The sequence below is a fragment of the Carlito syrichta genome, unplaced genomic scaffold (genome assembly GCF_000164805.1).
Source record: "Carlito syrichta isolate Samal-C Ts95f unplaced genomic scaffold, Tarsius_syrichta-2.0.1 Scaffold305692, whole genome shotgun sequence".
Lineage (NCBI taxonomy): Eukaryota > Metazoa > Chordata > Mammalia > Primates > Tarsiidae > Carlito > Carlito syrichta.
The window spans coordinates 80,578-95,868 of record NW_007249788.1 but is presented as its reverse complement, the minus strand read 5'-3'; the positions used below and the strand labels follow the sequence as shown (position 1 = coordinate 95,868).

The 15,291-nt window shown below is 44.8% G+C and overlaps 1 protein-coding gene across 1 annotated transcript in view; it reads left to right on the top strand.

Annotated features, from left to right (window-relative positions):
• LOC103264688 (protein yippee-like 2) overlaps nucleotides 1–15,291 on the top strand; it is a 42,280-nt gene that overhangs the window by 23,573 nt on the left and 3,416 nt on the right. Inside the window, exons 2-3 of the mRNA XM_008062401.2 lie at nucleotides 11,512–11,555; nucleotides 12,583–12,691. Of these exons, the coding sequence (XP_008060592.1) occupies nucleotides 11,512–11,555; nucleotides 12,583–12,691 (153 nt within the window). The remainder of the gene's footprint in view (nucleotides 1–11,511; nucleotides 11,556–12,582; nucleotides 12,692–15,291) is intronic.

The window sequence follows — 15,291 nt, the reverse complement described above, 5'->3', positions numbered from 1 at the left end:
GTGATCCTTCCGCCTCAGCCTTCCAAGTAACTGGAACTACAGGCACGCACTACCACACCCGGCTAATTTTTGATTTACTGTAGAGATGAGGTCTTACCAAGTTGCCCATGCCGGTCTCGAACCTACAGGCTCAAGCAATCCACTCACCTCAGTCTCCCAAGGCGTGGGATTACAGGCTGAACCATCGAACTTGGCTAGTGCCCAGCTCTTTTTTTTTTTTTTGAGTTGGAGTCTCACTCTGTCGCCCAGACTAGAGTGCAGTGGCCTCCACCGGCCACCGCAGCCTCGACCTGCTGGGCTCCAGTGATCCTTCCACCTCAGCCTTCCAAGTAGCCGGAATTACAGGCATGCGCTACCACACCTGGCTGATTTTTTGTAGAGATGAGGTCTCACCTTCCCAGGAGGGTCTCGAACCCACGGGCTCAGGCAATTCACCCACCTCAACCTTCCAAAGGCGCAGGATTACAGGCTGAGCCACCGAGTCTGGCTGTGCCCAGCTCTTAATGGCTATCTGCAGTATATCCTGATTCTACCATTTTCAGTCTCTAATTCAGAAGGTAACCTCCCCGAACAGACCTGGAGAGAGTGGCGTGTCATCCTCTCTCTCCTGTGGAGGATGGTGACATTCAATCATGGGCACGTTTCATCCTTCTGGAGCAGGCATGCTTCCTATGCCTCACTCCTTCCCTGGGGGATGCTGAGAGTGGCAGCATCTGTTTTCCCACTGGTTTCATGTTTACCTTGGCTTCTGCTAATCCTTTGCCACAGTCTAGAGAGGCTTATCCTGCTCTCAGTTCAGCAGAGAAGAATCACACTGCCCAAGCCCCCACCTGAGGCCCTTAGGATAGTTGGAAGAGGTGTGGGAGAGGAACTTGTGGAGTATGTAGCCGTAAGGCATTTTGGAGGAGAGTCTGGGAGCTCTAGCAGGACAGCTTAGCCCTCCAGACTAGTTATGCAAGTCCTGTTTTAAATCCCGAAAGCCTGTTCCAGTGTGAAAGGAAACACACATTTATTAAGTGCTTTTTATGAGCAGGGCTCTGTGCTTAATATACACGTATTCATTTAGTCTTCATGACATCCCTCTGGAATAGGGTATTAAGGAAGAGGTCATATGTTTCTCCCTTTTGTGGGTGGGACCTTGGGGCTTTGCAGGATGAAGTGATTGGCCCAAGGTCACACAGCTGTTCCAGGGCCTCTCAGGCTCCAAAGCCTGCATCCTTCCCACTGAACTTCCAGTGACGTGACACCATGAGGGAACAGATCTTGCAGGATCTTTTTCTGTTCTATTTCCTAGGCCTATCCCTGAAAGCAGCTTAGTTCATGTTGAGCATGGTTCATGTTGGTCAACATGAAGTGAATTTGAGAGGTCTTGTCAGTAAGTGGTTTAGATCCCAGAATGTCCCCCTTTTCAGCAATAAAATGTGGCACTCAGGCCCCCTCACCACCTTTTGTTTTTGTAGTGCCAAACATCATGAATGCTCCCATACCCTTGGAATTTTATGACTCCACATAGCAGACATTTCCTACTTTAGAGCCTGTCCCTTCCTTACCCCTCCTTCCATCTGTTTAGGGAATGTGAGGATGAATTGAGACCTATCATAGCAGAAAACCACAGGAAGATAGGCCTTAAGAAGGTCATCCTTCTGCTCCTAGGCAGGGCACATGGCTTTTTACCCCCATCTCAAAAGTTTCTAGACAAACATATATCAACTTTTTGGAGATCATAAATCCATACAAATGACTTTGTTCTAGCCTAGTCTTTCTGGTGACTTATGTTCCAGTGTGGAAGACACACAGGGTCAGGAAGCTCTTCCTCTGTAATTAACCCGTCTGTCTTATTTCCGTCTAGGTCTATTTCCTCTTTTTATTTGTAGAGAAAATGGAAGAAATTCCCTTTAGTCTTCTTTCCTCTTAGCAAAACATTCACAGTTTCCTAAAGTTGCACTCGGGTTCTAATTCTGGAAGTTTTTCAAAAACCTTTGTTCTTTATCACCACCCTTCTCACTTTCTCCATATGCTTCCTCAAGGGTGAAATCCAAACAGGTTCTAGTACTATTTTGCTTAGATTTCAGCTCTTTAGAATGGAGCCTCTTGCTTACTTTGACCCAAAATAGGAAACCTCACCAGGCCTAACTATGGTTGGAGAAAGGAATGAGAATGGAAAAAGGACACATCTGACCCTTGCCTATAGGATGCCAGGTCTGTTGAGTTGGAGAAGTTCAACCAGCACTCCAAGGGCAAAAGTTTTTCTAATTCTCCTTTGTGTCTCTGTGTAAACACTTCTGATACCTTCACACTGGGATGCCTAAAAGCTCTTTAAAAGGAGTTAAAATGGATACTGCCGTGAACAAACCCTTAGAGACAGTAGATTTATGGTTGCCAGAGGCTGGGGGCAAGGGAGGTGGAAGCTGACTGCTAATGATGTGAGCTTTCTTTCTGGAGTGTGAAAATGTCCTGGCAATACATAGTGGTGATAGTCATACAACCTTGTGGATACACCAAGAACCACTGGTTTGTATACTTTAAAAGGGTGATGGTAATGTGAGTTATATCTCAGTTTTTAAGAACTTAACTTTAGCTGGGCTTGGTGGCTCAGCCTGTAATCCCGTGCCTTTGGGCGGCTGAGGTGAGTGGATTGCCCGAGCCCGCGGGTTCGAGACCTGCCTGGGCAGGCGAGACTTCATCTCTACAATAAAATCAAAAAATTAGCTGGGCGTGGTAGCGCGCACCTGTAATTTCAGCTACTCGGAAGGCTGAGGTGGAAGGATTGCCAGAGCCCAACAGGTCGAGGCTGCAGTGGCCAGGAGCGGTCACTGCACTCCTGTCTGGGCGACAGAGTGAGACTCCAACTCAAAAAAATAAAATAAAAAAATAAGAACTCAACTTTATATTTGTATCAATAAGTTTTTTTTTTTCGTGACCCGCCTGGGCAGCGAGACCTCATCTCTACCATAAATCAAAAAATCAGCCGGGCGTGGTAGCGCATGCCTGTAATTCCGGCTACTCGGAAGGCTGAGGCGGAAGGATCGCCGGAGCCCAGCAGGTCGAGGCTGCGGTGGCCGGGAGCGGCCACTGCACTCCAGTTTGGGCGACAGTGAGACTCCAACTCAAAAAAAAAAAAAAAAAATAAGTTTTTTTTTGAGTTGGAGTAATAAGTTTTTTAAATAGCTGTATAATACAAATTCTAACATTAAGAGAGTATATAGAGCCTTGAAGTTTATGAGGCACTTTCCTACAAAGTATCTAATTTATTTCTTACGCAAATCTGGTGTGAGAGTACTGTTTTATTGTGCCCACTCTACATATTAGAAAATTGAGACCCAGAGAAGCTAATTGGCTTGTTCAAGTTAGTAACATAACTAGTATATGGCAGAACCTGGACTCATACCCTGGCAATCCAATGCTAAGCCTGTGCTGTTAATACTGTGTGTTGAGTGGAGAAGTAAATGCCAGGTACTTTAAGAGGGCGGATTCATAGAAACTTGTAAGTGGGAAGTATCCTGGGGAGCTTCAGTCCCATCCCTCCATTTTTATGGAGGCACCGAGTTGCAAAGAGAGGACGTGTTTGCCTTTTGGCCTTAATAGGAAAGGTCACCAAAGAAAAGAAGTTTAAAGAACCAAGTAGGTTAGAGTCACTCTTGTATCTTTCCTCTTCAGGCTCCTGCAAAGGCCAAAGAGGAGAGAGAGGGACCTTTTTACTCGATTTCATTTACCTCATTTTACTTAATTGTTCCCAACAACCTAGGAAATAGACATGGTTTCTATTTACAGTTGAAAAAGATGTGGAAGCTGAGAGAAGTTAAATAACTCTTCCAAGGTCAAGTAGTTAATAAGTTGGAGTTGCAGAGCTAGGATTTGAACCTGAATCTTCTGATGCCAAGGCTAGATCCTATGCAGATAGGCTAAAGGATCATCTAGCTCCCAGATGTTACAGCTGGCTAGGCAAGCTGATATCGACTTCCTCATGTACACCTCCTGAAGCACATGCTTGGTTGATCATGGTTGACCTTACTGAGAGAAGGGGGCCTGGTTTGCAAGGTTCTGTGGTGCTCTTTTGCTGGACCCTTCATGCTAGGAGGAGTCTGTCCAAGTGAGTAGAACTCCAAGTTGAGGGCCTGCATCTTTCACCAGGGGATAGGAGCCCACACAGTTACTCTGTTGCTGCCACGTCCCCAAAGTGTTCTGTTTTTGATGGTTATCCTACTTTAAAAAGGAGTTGCTGCCTTTCAGACTTTCAAAGGGGCCAGAAATCCGTGGTTTTGGCTACTAAACAGGAAACTCTTTCCGTTCCTTTGAGCTGGCTGGAAGGGCTGGGCCTGGAACTATGACTTGACTTGAAAGGACAGAAGAAAAGTTTTGGGTAGTTAAAAAAAAAACAAAACAAAAAACCCTTCCTGGAGGCCTGCACACCAGCCTTGGTTGATACACAACATGGGTAGGAGCTGCCTTGTTGCCTGGCAGTCATGACAGCAAACAAATGTGTCTGACAGTCTGTTTGGCATCTCCTGGACTGAAATTCTGTTTGCTTCATTCTGATTGCTTCCTTCACTTCCTTTTAGTCTCCCCACCTTTGGTACCACCCTCACTCAAGGGAGTGCCAGGCCATGCCAGGTTGTGCCATGCTGAGCTGGGCCCCACAGGATACAGCGACTCAACCAGGGCTATTCTTGTCTGTGTCTATTTGGAAGATGCCTGTTGTTCTCAGTGGCTGTTTTTCCCATCATAAATGTCGAGTTGGCAGGGGCCCCAGAGTCAAAGCCATGATGGAAAAGCCTCAGAAAATGCAGCTGGTGCTAAGTGCCAGACTAAGGAAAAAGAGGTTCGTAGACACGGTCCCTCAGGAGGTACCTGAGTAGGTATTGCCATCAGGACGGCTCTGATTGGGTTCAACACCCTTTGCAGGGTATGGGCTTTTGCCAGCATACTCTCCTAGAACAGGCCTGGAGGAACCCACTGACCCTCAGAGGTGCCTCTGGGCCTGGCTGGCATTTCTCTTCTCTGCCATGTGCCCTCCTCCAACCCCTGCTCTTTCTAGGAATCCTCATCTGTGTCAGGCCAGAGCAAGTTACTCTTAGGCCCTGCCTGGAAGCAGACTGGAACCCCCAGAACTGTGGCCTCCAAACTTTTAAAGTTACATACTCCTATCAGTAAAATGTTTGAGTATATACTTGTAATACATGCATACTTATAAGTTATATACAGGTATTGCTATGTAATATGTATAATATTAACATAAAAATTTTTGATAAACATGTATAATTTGAAAGGATAAAATAAGATAATTATAAGATTATTTTTAATCTTTATCTAAGGTATGTTGATTGAATATACGAAGGGGGAACCCCAGAAAACCAGAATTACTTTTTTGGAGGGCAGGCCCCTTGGAGTTACAGACTTTCCCCACTTGGTAAGTGTTCTGGGAACCCATCGGCATCAGTGTACCAGCTAGCCTTTTGTGAGAGACTGCATTCGGCTTTAGTGAACATTTTTTTGGTGATTCTTTCAACACCTTTGCCCATTTCGTGGTAGGTGATTAACAAGTGCGCCTGCCCACACCGTGCTGAGCGTTAAGCGGTTTTTGACCAGAAATGGCATGGCCCCCATGCCTTACCCTCCCTATTCACCCAGTCTCGTCCCGAGCAACTTTTTTTGCTTCCCCCATGAGAAAAGTCTTCAAAAGGAAACATTTGCCAATGTAGAAGAAGTAAAACTAAAAACAGCAGAAGCAAAAAAGGCATCGAAATTGACAATTTCAAAAACTATTTTGAGCAATGGACTAAGCATCTCGACGGGTGTATTGCATCAAACGGAGAGTACTTTGAAGGTGACTAGAGTTTAAACATGTAAGAATAAATACATAATTTTTTATAAATAAATTTTGTATTTTTGGGTCTCGTACTTTAAAAAAATTTTGGTTTATCACTTTCTGATGCAGTAATCCAAAAGGTATGTCCTAAGGAAAGGATTATTAATTAGTTGTTCTTGCAAACTGTTTGGAAATATGTTGTTTGCTTTTTAACAGACAGGATCTCACTCTGTCACCCAGGCTAGAGTACAGTGGCACGAACTTAGCTCACTATAACCTTGAACTCCTGGGTTCAAGTAATGGTGCCTCAACCTCCTAAGTAGCTGAGGTTACAGGTACACGCCACCACGCCTGGCTAATTTTTTATTTGTAGAGATAGAGTCTTGCTGTGTTGCCCAGACTAATCTCAAAACTCCTGCTCAAGCAGTCCTCCTACCAAGTGTTGGGATTATAAGTGTGTACACCAGGCCTGAAGAGTGTTTTTTGACAAGAGCTCATACTCCCAGAAACTCTTTGGAATATTTTAAAGTAAATTAGGGAATTGCTTATAATTCCTAATTGTAAAGCTATAGGAATATAATGTGCAGACAAATTTTAGAGATACTCAACATTTTTTAAAAAATTCTTGTATTTGGTTGGGTGTGGGGACTCACACCTGTAATCCCAGCACTTTGTGAGGCCAAGGCAGGAGAATTGCTTGAGCCCAAGAGTTTGAGTCCAACCAAGGCAACATAACAAGAAGCCTGTCTCTACAAAAAAATTCTAAAAAGTTTGCTGGGCATAGTGGCACATGCCTGCAGTTCCAGCTACTCAGAATGCTAAAGTGGAAGGATCAGTTGAGCTATAATGATGCTGCTGCACTCCAGCCCAGATGACAGAATGTAAAAAAATATAGATATATATAATTTTTTTTTTTTTGAGTTGGAGTCTCACTCTGTCACCCAGACTGGAGTGCAGTAGCCGCTTCCGGCCGCCGCAGCCTCGACCTGCTGGGCTCCAGCAATCCTTCCACCTCAGCCTTCCAAGAGCTGGAACTACAGGTGCATGCTACCACTCCCGGCTCATTTAATTTTTAAATTTTTATTTTAATATTTACACACAGTAAAATGCACTCTTTTGGTATGCAGTCCTATGAGCTTTAACAAATATATAATCTAAGAACTTTGTGATTTTATAGTCTTTTACATAGCCTTTTTTTTTTTAATCTCCATGGACCAAAGAACAATATTACAGGCTGGGCTCGGTAGCTCAGCCTGTAATCTCATGCTTTGGGAGGCTGATGTGAGTGAATTGCCTGAACTTGCGGGTTCGAGACCCACCTGGGCAACTTGGTGAGACCTCATCTCTACAATAAATAAAAAAAAAAAAATTAGCCGGGTGTGGTATTGCACACCTGTAGCTCCGGCTACTTGGAAGGCTGAGGCACAAGGATTGCCAGAGCCCAGCAGGCCGAGGCTGCGGTGGCAGGGAGTGGCCACTGCACTCCAGTCTGGGCGACAGAGTGAGACTCCAACTCAAAAAAAAGAGCCAAACAAACAAACAAACAAACAAGCAAAAATATTACATAGTCTTATCATGTTACAAATGCATAGTCTAACAGTGATTATAAGACTGTATTCTGTTACAGGGCAAAGGTGGTTCATGTCTATAACCCCAGCACTTTGAGAGACTGAGGTGAGAGGATTGTCTTAGCTCAAGGGTTTGCGATCAGCCTAGACAACTTGGTGAGACCTCATCTCTATAGTAAATAAAAAAATTAACCGGGTGTGGTAGCATGTGCCTGTAGTTCTGGCTATTTGGAAGGCTGAGGCGGAAGGATCGCCTGAGCCCAGCAGGTCAACGTGGGGGTGGTTGTGAGCATGCCATTGTACTACAGTTGGAGTGAGACTCTAATCCAAAAAAAAAGAACAATTCCATCTCCCCTGTAGTCAAGCTTTCCCTTTACCTATAATCTCTGGCAACCACTGATCTTATCACAATGCATTTATGTTGTTCTGTTGATCAATTGTTCTGTTGATCAATTGTTCCTTTTTATCACAGGGTAGTATAATATGGATATACCAATATGTTTATCTAGTCACCAATTGAGAGACATTTAGGCTGTTTCCAGTTTGGACTATTATGAATTAAGCTGCTAAAATACATTCTCATACAGACTTTTGTGTGAACATGGGTTTTCATTTCCCTTGGGTAAATGAAAACTCTTGCCAAACTCTTTTCCAAAGGAGCTGTACCATTTTGCAATGTTTCAGAGTTCCAGTTGCAGCATGTTCTTTCTTGCCAGCACTTAGTTTTGTCAGTTAAAAAAAAATTTTTAACCTTTCTAATGTGTAGTGATTCTGATAGCGTTCTGTTTTTCAGTTTTTTCTTTTTTAGGATGTGTTTCTGGTTTAGTATCTAAGAATTCTTTTCCAAACAGAAGGTCACAAAGATTTTCATCCACATTTTCTTCTAAATATTGTCTGTTTTGAATTAACTTTTGAACAACCATATCGTTTTTAAGTCACAAAATAATGTCAAATGAAAACTTGGCTAAGTGCCACTTCTCTTCATAGCACAACTTTCAGGTACTTTGTTGTAAGTGAACCTCTTTGTGGTACTGTAGCTCACAAAACTTGCATAGATCCTGGTGTTTAAGCATCTTGTCTTTATAAGATCAGCCTTATTGTTGACATCCTGCAGCACAGAAACAATAGAATTTACCATGACTCCCTCCTCCCTGGTGAGAATCTCATGCCTCCTTCCAGATGCCTGTGCAAATGTGATGCGTTCTTTTTTTTTAGTTGGAGTCTCACTCAGTCACCCAGGCTGGAGTGCAGGCACACTCATGACCTCCACAGCCTCAACCTGCTGGATTTAGGGGACCCTTCCGCCTCAGCTTTCCAAGTAGCTAGAACTACAGGCATGTGCTACCACACCCAGTTTATTTTTTGATTTATTGTAGAGATGAGGTCTCACCAAGTTGCCCAGGCTGATCTCGAACCCCTGAACTCAGGCATTCCTCTCGCTTCAGCCTCCCAAAGTGCTGGGATTACAGACTGAGTCACTGTATGCCTGGCCCACGTGATGTATTCTAGCCCAGGGAAGGTCCCAGTGACAATCCATATATTGTAACTGCTGAATGAAATGTTTTTAAATAGAAAGATTTCTAGTATTTTCTCCCTACCCTAGAGAAAAGGACAGTCTGGAGGAGTGTCTTCCATACCTTCTGGGGATGTTGCTGCCAGGGAGAATCTCAGTGTCTCCTCTCTCACTGCCTTCCCCATTGTGTCTGGCAGAAAGTAGATGATCATGCCTGAGTGCTTGAGAAACATCATAAAAGAAAGTAATTTTGAGCCAGGCTCGGTGGCTTAGCCTGTAATCCCGCACCTTTGGGAGGCTGAGGTGAGTGGATTGCCTGAGCCCGCGGGTTCGAGACCTGCCTAGGCAACTTGGCGCGACCTCATCTCTACAATAAATCAAAAAATTAGCCGGGCGTGGTAGCGCGCGCCTGTAGTTCCACGTGGAAGGCTGAGGCGGAAGGATCGCCGGAGCCCAGCAGGTGGAGGCTGCGGTGGCCGGGAGTGGCCACTGCACTCCAGTCTGGGCGACAGAGTGAGACTCCAACTCAAAAAAAAAAAAAAAGTAATTTTGAAGCTGGAAAGGGGCTTGGAGGTCAACTAATCCTAATCATTTAAAGATCAAACCTAAAAGAAATGGAATACTATTCAGCAATAAAAAGGGAATGAACTATGGATATGTACAGTGTGGGTGAATCCTAAGAGGATTATGCTGAGTGAAGGAAGCCAGATGGAAAACATGACATGGTATATGATTTCATTTATGAACAAAAATCTAAAAAATACAACTTACAGTGACAGAAAGCAGTGGTTGCAGGATCCACAGGTGGGAAGGAGATGAGGAGGGGAGGATTCAGGGGGACCTGAGGACATGTTTGGGTGTGATGAAACCTAGTCTCTACAAAAAAAAGAAAAATTAGTCAGGTGTGGTAGCATGCCTGTAGTCCCAGCTATTTGGGAGCTGGTGTTTAAGGTCACAAAGATTTTCATCCACATTTTCTTCTAAATATTGTCTATTTAGAAGATATATATATATATATATATATATATTTTTTTTTTTTTAAAGAGGGGAGCTGAGGGTTGGGATTGGTTAGGTGGAAGAGCCTCCCCAGCAAAGGGAACAGTGTGGGCAAAGATGGTGAAATGTAGGTTCCAGGAACTATGTGTGGTTTAGCCAGACTAGAGCAAAGGGTACAAAGGGAAAGTTAGCAAGAGAAGAGACTAGGTGGGTGGGGCCAGATCTTGACACTTTTGCTGTCCTGGAAGGCTTGGGGTCTCTTTGGGCTCCAAGGTTTTGCTGAAAATTTGGCCAAGTCTAGACCTCTGTCACTAGGACATTGTCTCATCCAAACACTCAGGGTGGACTTTCAGGTTTTGGACTTTGACACTTATAGCTGCTCAGTTGTCACCTGAGAGCTGCTATGTTTCCCAGACCCAACAAAGGAGGGAATTGGTTTAGGTCTGGGCAGCAGCTGGGGAACATCTGTTGCTTCTTGCAGTTGCACTTGGGAGTGAATGTTGAGGCAACCAACAATCCAGCTGTCCCAAGGGCAGTTTTTCCCACAAGTAAAGAATTTTACCTTTCACTCTGGCTGGTGGCACCCAACCCTGAAGTCCTGTGTTGCGCATCTGACAAAGTAATTGTTTCATGTGGTGATCTGGATCCTGTCTGGTGCTCCTACCCTCTGGTCATCTGTTAGCCTGTCACTGAATGACAGGTCATGGGAGAGCCCTATGTTTATTTGTTTTTAGGGTGGTTTTCATAGCAGAGTAGGATGTTAAATTCAGGATATGACTGTCAGATCACATTAAAAATGCAGGCAGCAATGCAGAACACGGCTGGCTCATGTCAGGCAGATGTCTCAGTGTAACCAGAGGAGGAAAACACGAACAGGGCCTGTGTTAATGGAAGTAGACGCCAAATTGCATGGCAAGCTCTGGCTCTGGTTTCTTCTGTTCCCTGCCACCCTCTGGCCGGAAGAAAGAAGTTCATATTAAGCTAGAGATTAAAATGGGATTGCTGCTTAATGAGCATTTCTGTGATGTAGAGCTCAAGTTTCCTGCATCTCAAAAGGAGTGCTCCCATGCTCTCATCTAGAAGGATTGTAACTTGTCACGGTGGTTGGCATTTTCCAGAAGGCAGGCCAAGTGATAAGTGTGGGTTTGACAGTGTATTCTTGGGTCAGGGTTCTTTACTACATTTGGTAGGGCTGGACCAAGAGGGCAAGCAAAAGTCCTTGTACCAGTTTCCATGCCCCAGCAGCCTGGGAAATCTGTGAATAGCACAGATGGCTGCAATCAAATGGGACCAGGAAAGGCCAATGCGGAGTAATTATCTCAGGTGGATTAATTATACCAGGAGATGTTAAGAGGGAAGATGTTTTCAATGACAGCGTTTTTCTCCCCCATTTTCTCACCTGGGCTGATGAAAACAGTCCAAGTGTGGGCTGGTTTGAGCTTTGTGGCTCTCTTTATTCTGCCTTCTCCTCCTCCCCCATGCCATCTGCCAACTGGACTATTAACTGGTGCAGTGCTCCCTTTTGCTGTGTCGATCCTAGAAGGTTATGCTTGTTGTGATTTGGGTTGGTTTCCCAAATGGTTGGTGAAATGGATATCTAACTATTGATTTGTTTTCTTGCATTTCAGTCGTTCCAAGGAAGTCAAGGACGAGCATACCTCTTCAACTCAGTGTAAGTATCTCTGAATGGTATCTCCATTCCTGGGTGCAAATTTTGAGGGATGAGGAAAAGCAACCCTCAATGATTAAACAATGGATCCTGCCTTCTCTGCCACAGTAAAAACTCTTGTGGAGCATTACTCTCCACAGTTGGCAGTCAGTTACCTTTGGAAAATTTTGGGAGTAGCATCTCTGGCTAAAAATAATGTATTCATTACACTATACTCAGTAGGCACATCAAAGGGCTGTAATCTCATAAGGAAGAAACTGAGGAGATTCTGAGAGAGCCTCAACATGGAGGTCTCACAGTGAGGTCTGAGATATGTCATTGGGGAAGAGAATAAGGGCAAACACAAGACAGCAGGATCTGCCAGAGGACCTGAGGAGGAAGGGAAGACCCACTTGGGGAAGAGGCTCCATCCCCTACTGAGAATGCACAGTTTATACAGCCCTCATCATCCCCTGGCACAAGATGTATAACCTCTTTCCTGGGAAAGGAAGGCAGAGCTCACACAAGCCTGATGAACTGTGAAAATGGAAATCTAGTGTAATCGGCTTGAGTTAGGTACTCTGTGAAGGAGTGTAGCGTATTTGACACCTGGGGCTCACTCATCCCTGTGATCAGGACCAGACTGCTGGCACGTTTGACATCTCTGGCTTCTTCCAGTCCTCAAGTAAGCTTTGAGCACCTGTGCTCATGGCTATCGGCTTCACAGTGTGTGTCAGTTTGTCCCCTTAAGGCACAGATTAAAAGTATTTGTCAGAAAAATTAAATTCTAAGCAAAATCTCACCCATAAAGCCTATTTTAATAGACCCACTGCCTCAGAACTTTTGCAGATCTGAAATTCCTTCCAACTGAGATATTTCCATGTGACCTCCTTTTGGGGGTGGTCATTGATTTCAGTTTTAGACCACCCTCTCCTCAGTGTTGGCTTCCCTTGGGACAGCCTTGCCCAGTTATGTTTTGTTGGAAGCTCAACTTGAATGACTGATGTGCATGTTACTAACTGCCACTCTGTCCTTCTGTCTCTTGACATAGAGTTAATGTGGGCTGTGGGCCTGCAGAAGAGCGAGTGTTGCTAACAGGACTGCATGCAGTCGCAGACATTTACTGTGAAAACTGCAAAACCACTCTGGGCTGGAAATATGTAAGTACAGAGGAGGCCAGATGGTATAGGGGCTGTAAAGGTAGAATAGCCAAGGACCTCAGGCAGAACACTTTCTTCTACGTGCTTCCCATGGCCTTGGGGGATTGCCTTAGACCAGGGCAGAAAACTGAGCCCAAAGAGAAGTGCCCAATGCAGTCATCTGTCTACCACACTCATTCTTCCCTTTTCACTGACACATCCTTCTATTCATTCCTTCACACCCGAGACACACACACATAACCCTTTAGAATAAATAATAATAATAGCACATGACATTTCCTCATAGCTTACTGTGTGCCAGGCATACATTATTTAATTGATTCTTCACAACACCCTTAGAGGTTAGGTGCTATCCTCATCCCTATTTTATGCATGGGGATTAAGGAGGTTAATAGTTTGTCCTGGCTAGGCACGGGGGCTCGAGCCTATAATCCCAGCACTTTGGTACGCCAAGGCGGGAGGATTGCCTGAGCTCACAGGTTTGAGACCAACTTGGGCAACTTGGCAAGACCTTATCTCTACAATAAATCAAAAAATTAGGCTGGGCGTGGTGGCTCAAGCCTGTTATCCCAGCACTTTGGGAGGCCGAGGTGAGGGAATTGCCTGAACCCATGAGTTCGAGAATGGCCTGGGCAACTTGGCGAGAACTCATCTCTACAATAGATCAAAAAATTAGCGGGGCAAGGCAGCGCACGCTTGTGGTTCCAGCTACTCATAAGGCTGAGGCGAAAGCATTGCCTGAACCCAGCAGGTCAACGCTGGGGTGGCCGTGAGTGTACCACTGCACTCTAGCCTGGGTGATGGAGTGAGACTCCAACTCAAAAAAAAAAAAACAAAATTAGCCAGACGTGGTGATGCGTGCCTGTAGTTCTAGCTACTTGGAAGGCTGTGGTGGAAGGATTGCCTGAGCCCAGCAGGTTGAGGCTGCAGTGGCCGTGAGCATGCCACTATACTCCAGCCTGGGCAACAGAGTGAGATTCCGACCCCCCAAAAAAAAAAGTTTGTCCAAGGTTACCTCACCATCAAATGGCCAAACCAGGATAGGAATCCATGTAGTAGTCTGACTATACAGCCCATACTCTTAAGTAACCCACTATACTTTGATGCTCCAATAAATGTTCCTGAAATAACTTCCTAGGCCATGTGCTAGGCATTGTCAAACCTTACCTTAGCTAACATCCTCTGTCAGATGTAGTCATGGCTGGACTCTCTCAAATGTATAATCATTCTTTTATTGTTTAACTCAGCAAAAAACTTTAAGAGGAATAGTGAGCAGTCTTTTGCTAGTGTGAGAGGAGGGAAGGACAGGGATCTGTTGCTTTAATAGTGGGGAATGATGGTTCTAACATGCATTAGCATCACCATTCAACCATAGACACAGCCCTTAAAATCCTTCTGGCTAGTGGTTAAGCACCATCTAGGCAGCCAAGTCAGGTTCAAATTTGGGTTCCATCACTCACCAGGCTGGGAGTCCTTGGGTAAGATACTTAGCTTCTCTGATAAGTTTCCTCATACTTACAGAGTTGGTTTGAGTGTTTATTTGTTGTTGTTTTTGTCGTAGTCCTACTCTGTCACCCAGGCTGGAGTGCAGTGGCATGCTCATGGCCACTGCAGCCTCGACCTGCTGAACTCTGACAATCCTTCCACCTCAGCCTTCCAAGTAGCTAGAACTATAGGCATGTACCATCATGGTTGGGTAATTTTTTGATTTTTATTGTAGAGACAAGGTGTTGCCAAGTTGCCCAGACTGGGCTCAGGCAATCCTCTAGCCTCTGCCTCCAAAGTGCTGGGATTATAGGTATGAGCCACCATGCCCAGCCAGTTTGAGTGTTTTGGGTTTTTTTTGACTCGTAGTCTCACTCTGTTGCCCAGGCTAGAGTGCAGTGGATGCTCATGGCCACTGCAGCCTCAACTTGCTGGGCTCAGATGATCCTTCCACCTTAGCCTTCCAAGTAGCTGGAACTATAGGTGCACGTTACCATGCCCAGCTAATATTTTGATTTATTGTAGAGACGAGGTCCTACCAAGTTGTCCAGGCTGGTCTTGAACTCCTGAGCTCACGCAATCCTCTCACCTCGGCCTCCCAAAGTACTGGTATTACAGGCTTGAGCCACTGTGCCTGGCCCAGTTTGACTGTTAAATAGGATAATGCATTTAAAATACTTAGGTTCTATCACCTTGCATGTAATATATGTTCAGCGAAAATAAACTTGAGTTGTTATTTTTACTGGTAAATCTTTTTCCACCTGCATGTGTACATACATGCACTGCACAGCACTTTTTTTTGGTCCTCTCATTGTGAGGATCTTGAAAAATTGGTCTTCCTGTCTCTGGGAAGGCAATTTATTCTGTGTAAAATGTCTCAAATTTCCCATCCTGTCATGTGGTTCATGACCTGCCATTGGCTTTGGAAGAATCCTGAAGGAAAAGTCGAAATTGCCGTGGGGTGATAATGATGTGTCAGTGCAAGTTCATCAGGTATAACAAATGTATCACTCTGGTGTGGGATTTTGATAATGGGGGAGTCTGGGAGCAGGTAGTGGGCATATGGGAAGTCTTTGTACTTTCTGCTCAGTTTTGCTGTGAGCCTGATCCTGCTC